The following is a 16,596-nucleotide window of genomic DNA, read 5'->3' on the forward strand; positions in this document are numbered from 1 at the left end:
TTTTTAAATTTTAAACTGCTCTTTGTGATGTCAGTGAGTGCAGATATCCCTAATATGGTCATCTCAAGCACACACTCTGGTTTAAACACAGAAGTCCTATCCAACCTTCTGTTTGCAGTTTGTGATAACTTGACTTAAAGGGAGATAAAGCAGCTTGTTTGAACTGAGGAGGTGCATGTAGGCCAATTGCAAAGGATTATTGTCTAAGCATAAAAATATTGAGCTGGAAATTAGCATTCATTATAACAGTTTAAGACACAGTGGTTTAAACAACAGATACTTTGATAACAAGGAGTTTGCCTCCAGGGTTCCTCTGCCTGGCATGGAGACTCACATCCCTGTCCTCTTCCTGAATCTCAAACGTAAGTCAGTCATTTGCAGAATTGTGCAGAATCTCACTAAGTGTTTATCCTTTTATATAAGTTAATTTAAAATATCTTTGATTCCCCAGCTGATGACCTCAGCTCTCAAGACCAGTTTGAAGTTCCAGAGGCTGGAGGTTGGGATGCTATCTTGAATGGAGAGGATGAGGATGACTTTTTTGACCTACAGATCGTCAGACACTACGATGGAGAGGTGAGGATAAACCCGTGATTCTCATAAAGGAGGCCTTTTCATTAAAGAGCCTGTTAGTAACTGAGCTGTTCATTCCACAGGTTAAAGCGGAGGCATCATGGGACTCCACTGTCCATGAGTGTCCTCAGCTCAGTCGAGGGGGATCGTGGCCTGAGCAGCGTGTCTATCTGACCGTACGGGTGGTGGTCCAGCTCAGTCACCCTGCTGACATGCAGCTGGTGCTGAGAAAAAGGATCTGCGTCAATGTTAGCCCGGGCCGCCAGGGATTTGCCCACAACTTTCTCAGAAGGATGTCAACCCGCAGCACCGTACCTGGCTGTGGGGTCACCTTTGAAGTGGTCTCCAACATCCCTGGGGTAATGCCAACGGGAAGAAGCATTGTTTTTTTTAAGCATATTATTAAACACGTTGTTAATCTTTATGATGCTTTGTCTCCTTAGGATGCTCCTGGTTCAGAGGACAGGGAGATGCTGGCTCGACTCGCTGCAAGCGCACACAACAGCCAGTCAGGCGATGACGAGGCTGCCATTGAGAAATACCTCCGCAGTGTCCTGAGTCTGGAGAACATTCTGACACTGGATAGACTCAGACAGGTAGGTGGAGATAAATAATAGAGCTGTAGATTGAATTTAAATCCACATTATGAATAGGCAGGCATGCATCCAGTCACACATTTATTTATTTTTTTATTGCTGATCTTCTAATATGCACCTTCACCTTGGAAATAGGTGAAGTTGTGCCAGAAATCTTTGCTGTGATTTATGATCTTCTAATATGTACATCAAAATACTCTCTGTGTTTTAGGAAGTGGCTGTGAAGGAGCAGTTGACTAGCAGAGGGAAGAGTAACAGACGGAGCATAAGCTCTCCTTCTGTTAACAGGGTAAAGCATGAACTATAGTGGCAGACCATCATAGCACAGATGGCATTACATTATATTACAATAAGATGTGATTTTTCTCAACATACTCTTGTCTGTTCCTTCTGTCAGCTGTCTGGAAGTAGACAAGACCTGTCCACAACCTGCCTGCTGGATGATAAGGTAATACACACTGTTCAACAGCATAAAATCATGAGTGTCTCTACTCTGTGTGTAACTGCTGGAGTGTTGTCTGTGCAATGTTGGAAGTTCTCTTCATTAGCGTGCGTAAACTGAGATAAGAGAGCTGTGTTGTTATAGCATGAAATCAAAATCTTTATCTCATTGTATTTACCACTGCATACAGTTATTACAGGGAGTGCAGAATTATTAGGCAAATGAGTATTTTGTCCACATCATCCTCTTCATGCATGTTGTCTTACTCCAAGCTGTATAGGCTCGAAAGCCTACTACCAATTAAGCATATTAGGTGATGTGCATCTCTGTAATGAGAGGGGTGTGGTCTAATGACATCAACACCCTATATATCAGGTGTGCATAATTATTAGGCAACTTCCTTTCCTTTGGCAAAATGGGTCAAAAGAAGGACTTGACAGGCTCAGAAAAGTCAAAAATAGTGAGATATCTTGCAGAGGGACGCAGCAGTCTTAAAATTGCAAAGCTTCTGAAGCGTGATCATCGAACAATCAAGCGTTTCATTCAAAATAGTCAACAGGGTCGCAAGAAGCGTGTGGAAAAACCAAGGCGCAAAATAACTGCCCATGAACTGAGAAAAGTCAAGCGTGCAGCTGCCAAGATGCCACTTGCCACCAGTTTGGCCATATTTCAGAGCTGCAACATCACTGGAGTGCCCAAAAGCACAAGGTGTGCAATACTCAGAGACATGGCCAAGGTAAGAAAGGCTGAAAAGACGACCACCACTGAACAAGACACACAAGCTGAAACGTCAAGACTGGGCCAAGAAATATCTCAAGACTGATTTTTCTAAGGTTTTATGGACTGTTGAAATGAGAGTGAGTCTTGATGGGCCAGATGGATGGGCCCGTGGCTGGATTGGTAAAGGGCAGAGAGCTCCAGTCTGACTCAGACGCCAGCAAGGTGGAGGTGGAGTACTGGTTTGGGCTGGTATCATCAAAGATGAGCTTGTGGGGCCTTTTCGGGTTGAGGATGGAGTCAAGCTCAACTCCCAGTCCTACTGCCAGTTTCTGGAAGGCACCTTCTTCAAGCAGTGGTACAGGAAGAAGTCTGCATCCTTCAAGAAAAACATGATTTTCATGCAGGACAATGCTCCATCACACGCGTCCAAGTACTCCACAGCGTGGCTGGCAAGAAAGGGTATAAAAGAAGAAAAACTAATGACATGGCCTCCTTGTTCACCTGATCTGAACCCCATTGAGAACCTGTGGTCCATCATCAAATGTGAGATTTACAAGGAGGGAAAACAGTACACCTCTCTGAACAGTGTCTGGGAGGCTGTGGTTGCTGCTGCACGCAATGTTGATGGTGAACAGATCAAAACACTGACAGAATCCATGGATGGCAGGCTTTTGAGTGCCCTTGCAAAGAAAGGTGGCTATACTGGTCGCTGATTTGTTTTTGTTTTGTTTTTGAATGTCAGAAATGTATATTTGTGAATGTGGAGATGTTATATTGGTTTCACTGGTAGAAATAAATAATTGAAATGGGTATATATTTGTTTTTGTTAAGTTGCCTAATAATTATGCACAGTAATAGTCACCTGCACACACAGATATCCCCTAAAATAGCTAAAACTAAAACAAACTAAAAACTACTTCCAAAAACATTCAGCTTTGATATTAATGAGTTTTTTGGGTTCATTGAGAACATGGTTGTTGTTCAATAATAAAATTATTCCTCAAAAATACAACTTGCCTAATAATTCTGCACTCCCTGTATATAGACCCGATAATTATATGTGATCATTTAATTTACTTCGTTTAATTTAAAAAAGAAGAACTTTTTCTAGTTAAATTTATCTACTTAATACTGGTCAGATTAATCTCAGCACCAAACACTATAGAGTTCAGTACTGAACCAAAGTAACCAACTTAATCATTTAAAGTTTATAATTTATTGACAGTGAGTTTTGAAAAAGTGACACAAATTTTTTTTCTTAGTCTACTTGTCTAACTTTGTTTACATTTTATGCTTCAGCCAACATAACCTCAAACAGTGTTGGGGAGTAACGGAATACATGTACCGCCGTTACGTATTCAGAATACAAAATATGAGTAACTGTATTCCGTTACAGTTACCGTTTAAAAAGGTGGTATTCAGAATACAGTTACTTTGTTGAAATAAATGGATTACACGGCGGTACTTCCCTGTTTCATATTGTCGGTCAGGACTGTTTGGGTTTGTTTGACAGCTACGTAATGTTGTTCCAGGCGGCAGCGTTACGGTTGCCATGGTTACAGGGTGACGCGCTCTCTCTCTGCGTGTTTCCTGGGTGAGAGAGCGCTTTTTTGTTGTTGTTGTTGTTGTGCTAAGCTAAAAGGCAGAATGCTACAGGCATGGCCCTAAAGAATGTAGCATGCAGCGAGAATGGACTGCCATACACGTTATGTGTCTGTGAGCGAGGGAGGGAGAGAAAGGAAAAGTCCGAGCTGTCACGGAGCAAAAACGGGAGCTGGAAGTATGTAAATATAATAATAACCACTGCAGCCAAGAAGAGTGCCTGACGAGCCCATTTGTAAGTAAGCTATTAAGACGCAACTGTACACTGTGTTCGTGTTTTCCTCCGGAAAAAATAAGTTCCGTTGGAGCAGCCTTTCAACGCCTCTCTCTGTCTCCCGCAAGCAAAGTTGACCCAGACAACAAAGTAAAGCTATTTTTCGGCTACCAGCCCGACACGGAACCCACTGTATTAGCCCGAGGTCCCTTTACTACGGTTCGGAGCCGCGGACCTTCAGTAACAGTAATAAATCACAGCAATAGTACATTCACATAGTTGTAAACAGCACGATAATATATTAAGTAATCCAAAGTATTCAGAATACGTTACTCTCATTGAGTAACGTAACGGAATACGTTACAGAATACATTTTGGGGCATGTATTCAGTATTCTGTAATGGAATACATTTTAAAAGTAACCTTCCCAACACTGACCTCAAAAGGCCCAACTTTAATATCATATCGTAAAGTGCATTAGCACGCTGGAACACAAACCATGTTGAAAAACCAAAAAACAATATTTCGAAAGGTTTAGGAACCCTGTTCGAACTTTTTCTGTTTTAAATCAACAAAAGGACCTGTTTGCTTTTACCCTGTATTTCCGTAAAAAATTAATGATTTGTAAACATATGGGTTACCATGTATATCTAAAAGAGGGGCATTTTCTTATTGCTGTTGGGTTTGTTTTTTTTAAGTAATATATTTATTTATAATTTTAAAAAATACCTGTGCATCAGCGCAGGTAGTACATTGAAAGTAGAAACTAACCAGCTAAACTTTTAGTTGACAAGAACAGCTATAGATAAATTATACTTTGTGGTTGGAGCAGTAACGTGTGTGCTTTTATGTGTGGATTCTTTTAAATCCCAAATTATCTCTGTCTGCTCCCTCAGGGTCGATGGGAGAGTCAGCAGGATATCTTCATGCCCTCTCAGTTTCCTCGCACCCTGCCCCGCCCAGCCTCCTCCCCTTCCACTTACTCCACCTCCCCCTCTTCATCACCTACTCCCTTCGGCACTCCTCCACAGAACCAGGAACCAGAGCAAGGTAAACCTCCTCCTTCTTTTCCCATCTCCCTTCTCTCTTCCATAAAACACTTTGGGCTCTGCTCATTACTCCATCTTACTCCTCCAGCCAATCTTTTCTCCTGTCACCTTTTTTTCTGCCTGGATTCATCCAATAGAGCTGCTCACAGATTTCACCTTACCTTCTCTTCCACTTTCTCCTCTTTTGTCTGATGTTCCAAAGATATTTAACCACACCATCTGATGTTTCATTGTTCACATTATTAAATGCTGGGTCCTCCATGTCCAGTGTGTTATCACGCTATCTACCTGCTCTCTTTGTATTCATTTCTAGTGTAAAAGTCTCCATTCTCTCCTCATCTCCTTGAACAGTTTTTTTATGTCTGCTGTGATTAATCTGAATATTGTCTGTCAATTAGCTGATTCATAGTGATTTCATGTTAATGTCAGTTTGAATCATTGTCACTGTGACATCCTTCAGCTTAATTCTGTTTTGAAAATAAACAGAATTAATGATGTTTAAATAATTTCTCTTTCACAGTCCAGTAATTTAGAGTGTTTATGAAATCATATCCTAATGGCTAAAATCATCTTTGTGTTAGTTTGTTTTTTGTTTAGTTTTTTTTTTTTGCCAGCTTCCTCTGTTAGTCTATCCCTGTATTGGGGTTTTTACCATTTTCTGGACTCACTTTCAACTTCCAATCTTAATCTTTCATGCCTCCTCTACCTCCCGGACCTCCTCTTGTTTCCTTGCTTCCTTCCCTCTCTTCTGCCTCCTCCCTTCTCGCCTCGTCTTCCTCCTTCTCGCCTTCTCTCCCCCCCCGCCCCCCTCCAGGTCGTTCAGGACTTGCTGCCTCTTATCTTTCAGTTAAGGCGCTGGTTCCCCAGATGCCCAAACTGCTCAAGTCTCTGTTTCCAGTACGAGATGAGAAGAAGGAGCTGAGACCTTCGCCGCACAACCAGCAGGTCAGCAGATGGTCCAGTTCAATTATCTTGAAGCCTTGTATTAAGTTTATTACATATCTACAATCGATATAATATCAGGTTTTTGTTTTTCACAATTTTTTTTTTAAATGTTTGAACTATTATGCTAGGGTCCTTAACTTACAATAGTAGAAAAAAAGTGATAATGCACATTTTTTCTACTCTTTCTGCCCATTGAAACAGTTCATTGATTGCAGGTGACATTTTTTCACTCCATGTTATGCGTTCACACATAATCATACAGACTCATGGCTACACCACTAAGCAGTTTTTACCTACTTTCCACATACTCGTGCTGCAATCGGTGCATCAGGAGTAATTTGGGGTTCAACATCCTGCCTAGGACATTTCAGCATGCGTTAATAAGCTGTAATGCTGTAGCTGCAGTCATGACCAGAAGGTTTGGAAGGCACAAGTTTGTTTTTACTTTTTTAATATACTTTCTTAGGGGTTCCATGATTTCAGTGAAATATTGACGACGCGTTGTAAACATTTCATAAGTTTCAAAGACTTAGCAAATTAATGACTTGTGTAGCTGTAAAAGAAAGTGTGCACTATGTAGTTCTGTGTGGCATGCTGGCCATCGACTTATTGGCCAAATTTAGACTACTGGTGATCCATTCCTGCCTTATCAGTGGTCCTAGCTGATCAGCTTGAGGGTTTCTACTTACCCCCCACTTTTGAGAAATGGACAGTAGATTCTCATTTGGATTAAGAATTGTGGAGTTTCCCTGGCCATAAAGTCCAAATGTTAATTTGACGCCACTTGGGTATCACTTTTGCCTTGACACTAGCTCAGGCTCCTTCCCCACTGCTAGCCTTGGTAGCCAGGAATTGGCCCAGCACACACTGCACCCAGCCCCTACAGCACTTCCTGTGGGTGGTGGACTTACGAAAGGGTGGGCCCATGGACTAAGGCCAGGCCACCAGGTGCTCGCCCTCTGGCACACTTCCGGGGCGGGGAAGTGAAGGAACAAAGTGTATGAAATACAAATTTTAGTAGTCTGAAAACTTTTGGCCATGACTGTAGTAAACGATCCTGATAAACATAATGTTGCGTATGCAGCATGACATGATGTTAAATACATAGCACAGCCTGTTTATTTGCATTTCTTTTTTCTCTGTCTCCTTGTCACTCAGCAGCACGTGCCTCGTATAGTGACCTCATCAGGAGGGGACGACAACAAAGGCAAGACCGAGACGGTGAGATTAAATCTCGTCTTCTTGTCCCTTACATGCTGTTCGGTTTATCAGTAACGTAATTTTAATCAGGTTTTTTATGATTTTGTTTGAGATCAAAATAACATGTATACCTTTGAGTAGTAATTTTTATTTGTAGTTTAATCCACTTGGTTCTTTGAGGAAAAACTGCATTAGGTAACCGCAGTGTCTGTTTGTTTTCAGTTTGCAGCATTAGAGCATGGTTTCACTTTTTTTTCCCCAAGTGTATTGCAGAAAACAACATTGCCTCAATTAATCCCTGCTGTCCAATCTATCAACTAACGCCCCCCTTTGAAGGGTCATTGCAGCAGTCTGATAATGCACTTTTATAAATTCAGGGATACTAAAAGCAACTGAAGATCTAGTACCCAAATCACGCACACCCATAATGCAGTTCTGTAGTTCTGTTTATTCTCTTCTTTCTCTGTAAGATGCATCCTTACTAGATTCCAATTTCACATCGGTTCTTAATGTGGTCCCATTGTAGGTTTTAATGAATTGCTCTTTATGTGCAGTTTAAGACCTTTTCAGCTATTCACTCATTAGCGTAATTGCATTGTGCTTGATTTATAGAACTGCACTAAATCTGTGGCGTAGCTCATCCTGTACACAGTAACGTATGCTTTAGCCTGATGTGCACCTTGGGGCTCTATAGGGAGTCAACGCAGTCAAAAGATCAGATTAGCAGACCCTAGACTTCTTCCTGTCAAGTTTTATTTTGAAGGTTGATTACTGTTGTTGATTACTCTTTTGTTTTGCCTTGTCTGCATGCTCTTATCTGTCCCCCCGGTTTCCTGTAGACTGCTATTCTACGGCTCCCAGCCAAAGACAGACGGGCAGAGCTCCCAGAAGTCTCTCCTCTTCCTGTGCATGATCCGCATGACACCACCCCTCTCAGCCCCCTCAGCCAGTCGTCAAGCGGCTACTTCTCCGCTAGTGTTTCTACAGCTACCCTGTGTGACGTTCTCCAACCCTCCTCCTCATCCTCCTCCCTCCTGGCTGCTGAGACCACGTTATCCACAAACCCCCAGCAGCAGGGCGCTGACAGGAACGATATTGTGACCTCTCCTTCTCAGTTTGGTGCCAAGGTGTCAGTCGTCGCTTCGCCTGCTTCCCACAACTCAGCCAATCACAATAGCATCACATCCGACGTCTCCTCTGAACAGAAGCTGATAAACGCGGGAGGAGGTGAAGGCTTTGAGAGACTAGAGATCTTTGTGGATGATGATGAGCGAGGTCGTGAAGACGTGCTGCCTGATTGGCTGATAGAAGGAGCATATGTTACAGTAGGGAACAATAAGGCGGGGACGGTGCGCTACATTGGGGTGACACAGTTTGCTGAAGGAGTTTGGGTGGGGGTGGAGCTGGACACTCCTATAGGTATGTATCCAGTTAAAAGGATCAGTGCAGTCCACCATAGTCCTAAATGTCTGTTGATTGATGGAGATGACCTTATTTTTGCAGGTAAGAACGACGGCTCCGTTGGAGGTCAGCGGTATTTCCACTGTAAGCCGGGTTACGGGGTGCTGGTCCGCCCAAACCGGCTGTCCTCCCGCGAGCGGACCAATCGGCAGACAGGGGAGTTTACCCCTTCTGCCCATGTCCCCATCCTGCGAGGAGAAGCCATTGTTGCACGCCGAGGGGAGAATCGCAAATCCTGGAGCAGCTGAGACATGAAAACTAGGAGCCCCCAATCATCGTCGTCCTCCTCTCTTCTTTTCTCAGCTATGCAACAGGCTCATACTCTACAACTGACCTACTGCCTAACCTCCTACAGTTAGAATCTACACTCACTGCATCCATTCATAGAGTATGGATGGATATAGAATAAACACGGTAAAGAGAACTTTCAAGAACAATGCAAGTACGATAATGAAAGACTATGCAGGATATTTGGAATTACATGGAAGGACTAGTTATCATGCGAGAAGATGATGCTACTTAAATAGCAGTCAGTGGGAAGACTGCTGAGACTGAATGAAAAGCAGAACTATTTGGACCAGGACTGAGGACTGAACCCTGCAGGCTGGATGATGCTTTCTTAGCTGATATACAGGGATGCAAACATGTGGCTTTTTTGTGGTCACACTGGGGTAATTTGGTTGGGAGCAAGGTATTTTTACAGTGGGATGGAAGACTTTCAAAGGACAAGGCTAATGGATTTATTGGCCCCATCTTATTATTATTTTTTTTGTTGTCGTTCATCTTTCACGATTAATTGTCAGCCCATAATAGTTGTTAAAAGAAGTCAAAGGATCTTATTTGACCATAAAGGTTTTATAAAGCTGACTATTAGGCAGTAAAGATTGGCGTCACTTTTCTTTGACATTTTATTTATTTATCTCAGTTCCTGAGTACCACAAACCTCAAATCATATTGTGGCAGTAGATATTTGCTGCGTTTTCACACTTGACATGTTTGTATCCCTGCATATGATGCCTCTACTTGGTAGCCCAGAATTTAACGCTACGGTTGCCACCTTCCTGAACTCTCCAGGTCCAATTTGCAGACTGACTCTTTGACTCTCCCTCTTGGACTCCTTTTTTTCCCCATTTTCTTTTGAAGATTGATCCTCCCAGAATGTGCCTTCACCATGGCTTGGTTTGCATTTGTCTGTATATTTAACTCCTTGTAGCCGTGTTTGTATTGAAGAGAATGCCTTGTGCTAAGTGTGAGGTGATCTCAGGGACTGCAGAGGGGAAAGCACAGTGTGTGTGTGCGTGTGCGTGTGCGTGCATGTGTGTGTAAATGTTGTACAGTGTTGCCCTGTGTGTATGTTAATGTTGTAGTCGTGATGGTGTTAAAGATTAGCTGCGTACAGCAGGAATAGTCGTGACAAAGCCACTATGAAACTGGGAGGCTTTAAAAGTTGATTTTTGCACTGGAGACGTTGGATAAGAAGCTTCTGTACGTGAACAGAACGTGTCTGTAGTTAAGATGCAGCGACCAGATAAGGTAACGAGAACAGGTTGGCTTTCTTTGGTGTAATTTTTGTTTTGTTTGTTTCTTTGTTTCTTCCTTTTGTTTGTTTGGGTTATCCATGTCCCTGTAAGTGACTGATGATATCCGGACACCAGGAGGCACTGTTTGGGCAGCGCCTTAGTGCTGTGGAGGTGGAAATGGGCAGAGTATGTGCTGAGGAAAAGAAAGTGACTTAAGCTTGAGAGAAGGGTGAATTTGCTTTTATGCATTTGATCTTTTTAAAAATAAGTTTTTAGTCCTTGTTTCTTTATACTGACACAAATGGGAGAACAAGCTATGAGTACATTTTGGGAAAGTGTTAAACCCAGAGGCAGTCCTGACTGATCTGTGGAAGAACATTTAAAAATGATATGGTAGACATGTGGATTATTACTTTTTTAATTAGGTTTTATGAAACATTCCAGAGGGATGATGACATTTTTACACTGAATTTTATTCTTTTGATTTAATGTGATTTAAATGCTTTTCAGTGCACCAAAGCACTATTAGGAATGAAGATGGTATATGTGTTTGCAGTGCTTTTCCAAGTTAAAGGACACCTATTATGCTTTTACTCATTTCTTGTAATGTATATACTTTTACAGTGGTGAATGATCATATCTAACATAAATGTTTGCACAAGTAATCCCTATAAGCCAAAATCTAAGGCTTTAAACTTCTCAAAATGCTTTGTTTCAGACAGTTTTTATATTCTTGGCTCTATATGATGTCATTGAAAGTGGATAATCCCTCATCATCTCAGGTTAATCTCAGGAGCCAATCAGGAAAGGTGTTCTAAAGAGGAGGGGAACGGTGCTAAAACAGCTTATTTCACTCGATGAGTTGAGGGGCTGCACCGAGGCAGACTATAATATAAATATGGGTTATTTTGATTAAGTTGTAATTTAATCTGTTACATGAGGAAGTCCAAGGAGAAAAGCAAAAATTTGAAACATGTTAAATCTGTTTAAAGAGTTAAAGTGTCGGCCTTTCTTTTTAATTGTGACTCTCCCCCGAGTTTATGCAGCTTTCACAAGAAGCCTGACAAAAGGATGGTATTCCAACATGATAAGTGATACAAAGAAAGAATAAAAATCCTGAAAAGGAGCATAATAGGTCTCCTTTAAAGGGCCAGTTCAGTTCACATTGAAAAGTTTTACTACCTGTGAAAATGTCCTGTAGCTCTGAGGCGGAGCTTCATACACCTGAGCAAATGACACTTTTCTATAAATTTATACCGTGAAGCCACAAAGGCATTAATGTCGTGGTGAGGCTCTAATAAAAGCTGCTACTGAGTTGCATTATGGGAGATGTTTTTTGGAGGATTCTGGAGTTTTGTTGGCTTTTGCTTTTTTAATTTAGCCGGTTAGGCTACACTAAATCTCTGGAGTAATGTCGAGACTGAGGTGAGGAAGTGTTCAGTTTGTCTCAGAGAGGGAGGATGAAGCACGACCAGATGGTTTTGAAGGTGGAAAATAATTGATTTTGAACGTTCTTGGGATATTTTAGCTCTATGGCTCCTTTAAAAGAGCCTCCCGATGATCACGATAATGAACCTGAATATGTTTTATTGAAGGCTGAGGCAGGTTTTTGGTGTCTGTAATGGTTTTCAGGTTCCTGATGTTGATGATGGAACGGTTATCTGGATTACTGTGTGCTTATACTGTAAACACACTATGTCTGAACACTATTGTCTTTATGGGTCCATCGGTGAAGTTACTATTTATGTTTAAATGCTTGTGTGCACGCAGTGATCTCACACAAGCTGGTAAAGCCTTTTTATTTGAATAAATAAATGTTGCACAAATGATTTAATTAAAATCGCTGCTATTAGCGTTGTAAATTTACCTGTAAATGGATCAGTTGATTACTCGTGTCTCTTACTGTATGATAGATTGGATCTCAGTAGTAGTGTTTAATTCCCGGATTAACAAACAAAACTAAAGTCCGTGCTCCTGGTTCAGTGGCCAATATATTTTTGTGACTTAGTAAAATTCCTACAAATGAGGCACTTTGTCGTATGAGCCTTGAAGAAGAGATGGGCAGGATATTTTCTGGTTGAAGAATCACTTCTGTATAGGAAACTCTAATTGAAATATAAGATGAGGCTCCACAGTCTGTTTTATTGTCTGTGTATTTATTGTCTGGCCATAAAGTCCAGACCTCTGGAGTCCTCTGATTGGTTGGTTTCTGCCTGGTGTGTCATTAGTTAGCAGGTTGTGAAGTGCTCTGTAGGTTAGTTTTTAATAATGTGGTCTGTAACAGTTCGGTGGTAATAAAGGAAGTGTTCCTGTGTGCGTTTGTGTGTGTGGGTGAGTGTTGAGTGCACCTGTCTCTGATTCAGTTGTGTCTTTGAGTCGTTGCCAAGATGGGAAAACAACCGTCAGCGGCCATTTCACGTACATTTCCTGGGATTTCAGCATAGAGCGGCAAGCCTTCGCCCTCGCTGCTCTACTGGCAAAAATGCAAAAATACTAATTCCCGTCTCTGCGGCCGGCAGACTTTCCCGTCCTGGTCTCTGCTCTGCTTTGTGGGTTTGAGATCACTTCAGGCTTCTGGATGTTCTTTTATGTTGTTGTGCCTCAGAATCCATGTGACCATGTATCTTCCACACACTGTTTTCATATCAACGCTTCAATTCATTTGCACAAACACCTCCAGAGGGAATTGAAGACTTAATTTCTGGAATTATTGTACATGTAAGAAGAAGAATACAAACTGTTTTGTTTGGTTGGTTTTTTTTAAAGATGAAGTGGGGTTTTTTGTTTCAGATTACCTGTTTTTCTTCTCCTTCTCCTATTATGATTATTTAAGATTACTCACTGCTTTCCTCCCAGAAGTGAAAATGTAAAATGTAGTGCTAAGCAGAGCTAAGCTCAAATGGACTTCTCTTCCAGCACGATTTCCTGTTTAACTCCTCATAGCAGCGGATCAAGTGTGATGAGAGCATAAAGCAGATAAGAATACAGCTCTGTAGACTGCAGGATGCTCAAGATCCACACGTTAACAAGAGTCTTTTTTTTTAATTTTTTAAAGAAGAACTGAACAAAAGGAAGTCTAGTGTTAGTAATTGCTGTTTGGATGAGTTTAATATTCTAGCTTCAATTCAATGGGCTCCATCTCTGCTGCAGTAGCGTTATAGAGATTAGAGGTAGAGATTGTTTCCATGACACTACCATCAGGACCACATTTAATTCTATCATGTGATATGAATCCAAGCATAGCCGTCTGTGCTCACAGTTTCTTTTTTTTTTAAGGTTTTTTTTTTTTTTTTGCTTTTATTTTGCTCACTTTCAGTCCCATGTCTTTGCATCGTCTGTCGTACTGCCTGCAGCTGCATGCCGAGTATAGGATGGTTTGGAGCAACACCCCGCCTGCCTTAATGTGGCCTTCAACCTGGAGCCAGACTAGTTTCAGCAGCAACAATCTCTGCTCTGCTCTGTACTAAACTCAGCAGTATTCAAAAGGGTCATTCCAAAACCACAGAAAGACAGTCTGGTTTAATTTTTAATGGCTTGGTCTGCAGGAGCTGTCAGGTTTATTACTCTCTTCCAGTTAAAGGAAGGCTAATGTGTCGCCTCCTAGTGGGTACCATGCCTGACTTCCTCACAGGGAATTTTCTATTTAGCTAGACAGTGAAATTTAACCCACCACTGCCCTGCAGCAGCAACCTAACAGCTACTTGGGATCAAATCGCATCTTCGAAATTGTATTTTCTTGGACTTGTGTTGGACAGAAGCATATTTTCCTGCCTGGGTAGTTAGTTTTCACCTTGAAACTACCTCTGGCCTTGCTTATGCCACCTCCTGCTCCGAGGCCCTTTTATAGTTTTTTTGTTGTTGTTGTTGTTGTTGTTTTTTTACAGCCTTTCACTGCTGGCAGCAAGTTCCTCTTTTCTGTGCTAGCATAAACGGCACAAATGAGCAATATGAGGGCATCGGGCGATGCATTGCCGCCTTGATGCATGTGCATCATTTAAGATGCAACTTCTGCTGGTGTATTTTAAAGGCTGTTATCAATATTCCTCTGAGGTACCAGCTGCCATATTTTTACCGAGCTGAGCGATTGGTGCTTGCCGAGTCAGAGAGTTTACTCCTCTTGTTACTCCTGCAAAAAACAACAACAAAAAAATTCTTTTCAGTCGTGTATGTTTTAACCCATTCAGCTGAAAATATTTAAATATTCAAGTGTTTGTTTATTGGGCTTCAGCCTGGTCAGCAGTATTAATAAAGGCCATCTATCATCTTAACTAATCATTAATCAGTCACTGCTACTATTGATCCTTTGGGGCGGGTTTGTCCTGATGTGTCATTTGTATGTGTGAGTGCACCATCCAAGTGCTTGTTCGATGTATGTATGTGTGTGTATATATATGCTCATATTAAGAATTATAAAAGAAAAAAATCTGAGCACAAGTTTGGGTTTTGATTAATTTAATTGTTTTATGTAATTCTATGCTGCAATCCAAAGAATAAACATGTATTATAATAAGTTTTTTCTTTTTCTTTTTTTAAAATTATCTGAAGGGTAATCTGATAGGAATAAATTAAAAGGGAAAAAAAGAAAAATATTAACAGAGTATTTATTTGTTTGTGCCGAGAAGATTTGATTAATTGAAGTTTTTAGAAATAACTGCATTTTGTTTATTTCATTTCTTATCTCAAAACACAGCTGGCACCACTGGAACTTTTTTCCATTTTCTTTTCTGTAACTGGAGCTTTTCCTGTAATTTTACAGATATCCTGTTGTGTATCTTTCATGTGGAGAAACGGGTGTAATGTTGAAACAGCACTTATTTTTCCTTCATCTCAGACTTTTCATTATATGTAAATTATTTCAGAGTATACATAAATTCTTAATACTAGAAGACGCCACAACATTTTTTTTTTTTTTTTTGGGGGGGGTTTATTATGGAGTTGTTTTACTGGTCAGCCCATTTAAGATCAAATGAGGCCAAATGAACTAAAGTGAGTCAGTCTTGCTGCCAAGTTTTCATTAGACTGTGTAATTTGCTCAGATTATAGCAGACAGAATTAATCGTGCGTCCTCCGACAAACACTCTGATTTAAAAATGTCACAGCTGAAAACTCAAATATACAAGTTAAGGCGCGATTGTTTATACCACTCAAGGCCAAGAGAAAAGTTATTAGGTACTTTAAAGTCACTTTAATTCCAGTCACATTCCTTACAAAACTCATTTAAAGGATACCTCAACCTTCAACCTGGTGTATTCATTGATGTGGCTCAAACTGCTTCAACTACAAATGAGTCAAGTTTAAAACCGATTTATTTCTTCATGTAGAAAATATTTATATTCTTAAGACTTCACAGAGCTCCTGCTTTTTCCAAATTGGTAACTCTGAGCAACATTAACAGGAAATACAGAAGCTTAAACTGGAATTATTTTGTTAATTCTGTGGAACATATATTCCTTTGACCCACCACATGTTAATACACGTCTCTGCATTTAATCTCTGGCTCTATTCCTCTTCATGGCTTTTGTCTCGTCTCCTTCATCAATCCAACCAGTAGGGGCAGATGGCTGCTCCATCCTGAGCCTGGAGGCTTCTTCCTGTTAAAGGAGTGTTTGTCTTTCCCACTGTCCCCTAAGCTCTTGCTCATATGGGCTGGTCTGACTGAACTGCTAATTATTTATTTATTATTAAAGCCGTAAGACTGCAGAACTGAGCATTTTGCCTATTTCGTGTCATTGGGCAGGGCTCAAGTGGGAAAACGCATATTTGCAGCACTTCAAGAGCAAAATGCTTAAATCATAATGGTATGAGTGTTTCACGCTAGTTTCATTGAACTGGGAAAAGGAAAAACAAAACTTATGGACAAACAAGGTAAGTTTTCCTATTTTCTGGTTTCCTTTGTTGTCCGGCCCACTGCACATACTCATTAGTTTTCTCCCGTGGTCGCAGGCACAGATCACACTGTACTCATAATGCAATTACACAAAGCAGTTTTACACATCTTTTAGATCAGTGGGGTTATTTTTTCCAGTTTCAGTATCACAAATGACTACTTGGGAAATGTGGCAGCAATCTAAACACAACCTCTTGGCCCTCAGGAAGCAGATGACCTTATTTGGATGTCAAATTCTTTTACATGTGCTGGTTTTGTTTTTCAAAATGTAACTTAAAGTGTTGCTTCAGACTGTATAGTGACAAGAGCAGACACTCAGGTCAAACCTGATGACTTGAACCCATTTATATCTTAATAGTTTGCTCACTAGTTACAGAAGATTTCATC

The 16,596-nt window shown here is 40.9% G+C and overlaps 1 protein-coding gene across 7 annotated transcripts in view; it reads left to right on the plus strand.

Annotated features, from left to right (window-relative positions):
- kif13ba (kinesin family member 13Ba) overlaps positions 1-14,832 on the plus strand; it is a 59,251-nt gene extending 44,419 nt beyond the window's left edge. For 4 of the 7 annotated variants that reach the window (XM_039613154.1, XM_039613156.1, XM_031746612.2 and 1 more), the window contains 11 exons: positions 307-362; positions 452-576; positions 657-932; positions 1,017-1,169; positions 1,381-1,458; positions 1,567-1,617; positions 5,044-5,197; positions 6,011-6,141; positions 7,300-7,362; positions 8,181-8,760; positions 8,845-14,832. In XM_039613154.1, coding sequence (XP_039469088.1) covers positions 307-362; positions 452-576; positions 657-932; positions 1,017-1,169; positions 1,381-1,458; positions 1,567-1,617; positions 5,044-5,197; positions 6,011-6,141; positions 7,300-7,362; positions 8,181-8,760; positions 8,845-9,050 — 1,873 coding nt within the window. In that variant the 3' untranslated portion in view covers positions 9,051-14,832. The remainder of the gene's footprint in view (positions 1-306; positions 363-451; positions 577-656; positions 933-1,016; positions 1,170-1,380; positions 1,459-1,566; positions 1,618-5,043; positions 5,198-6,010; positions 6,142-7,299; positions 7,363-8,180; positions 8,761-8,844) is intronic. The other 3 variants (XM_031746613.2, XM_031746614.2, XM_039613166.1) reach the window with 3 other exon arrangements.
- The last annotated feature ends 1,764 nt before the right edge of the window (positions 14,833-16,596 follow it).

The sequence above is a fragment of the Oreochromis aureus genome, linkage group 1, assembly GCF_013358895.1.
Source record: "Oreochromis aureus strain Israel breed Guangdong linkage group 1, ZZ_aureus, whole genome shotgun sequence".
NCBI lineage: Eukaryota > Metazoa > Chordata > Actinopteri > Cichliformes > Cichlidae > Oreochromis > Oreochromis aureus.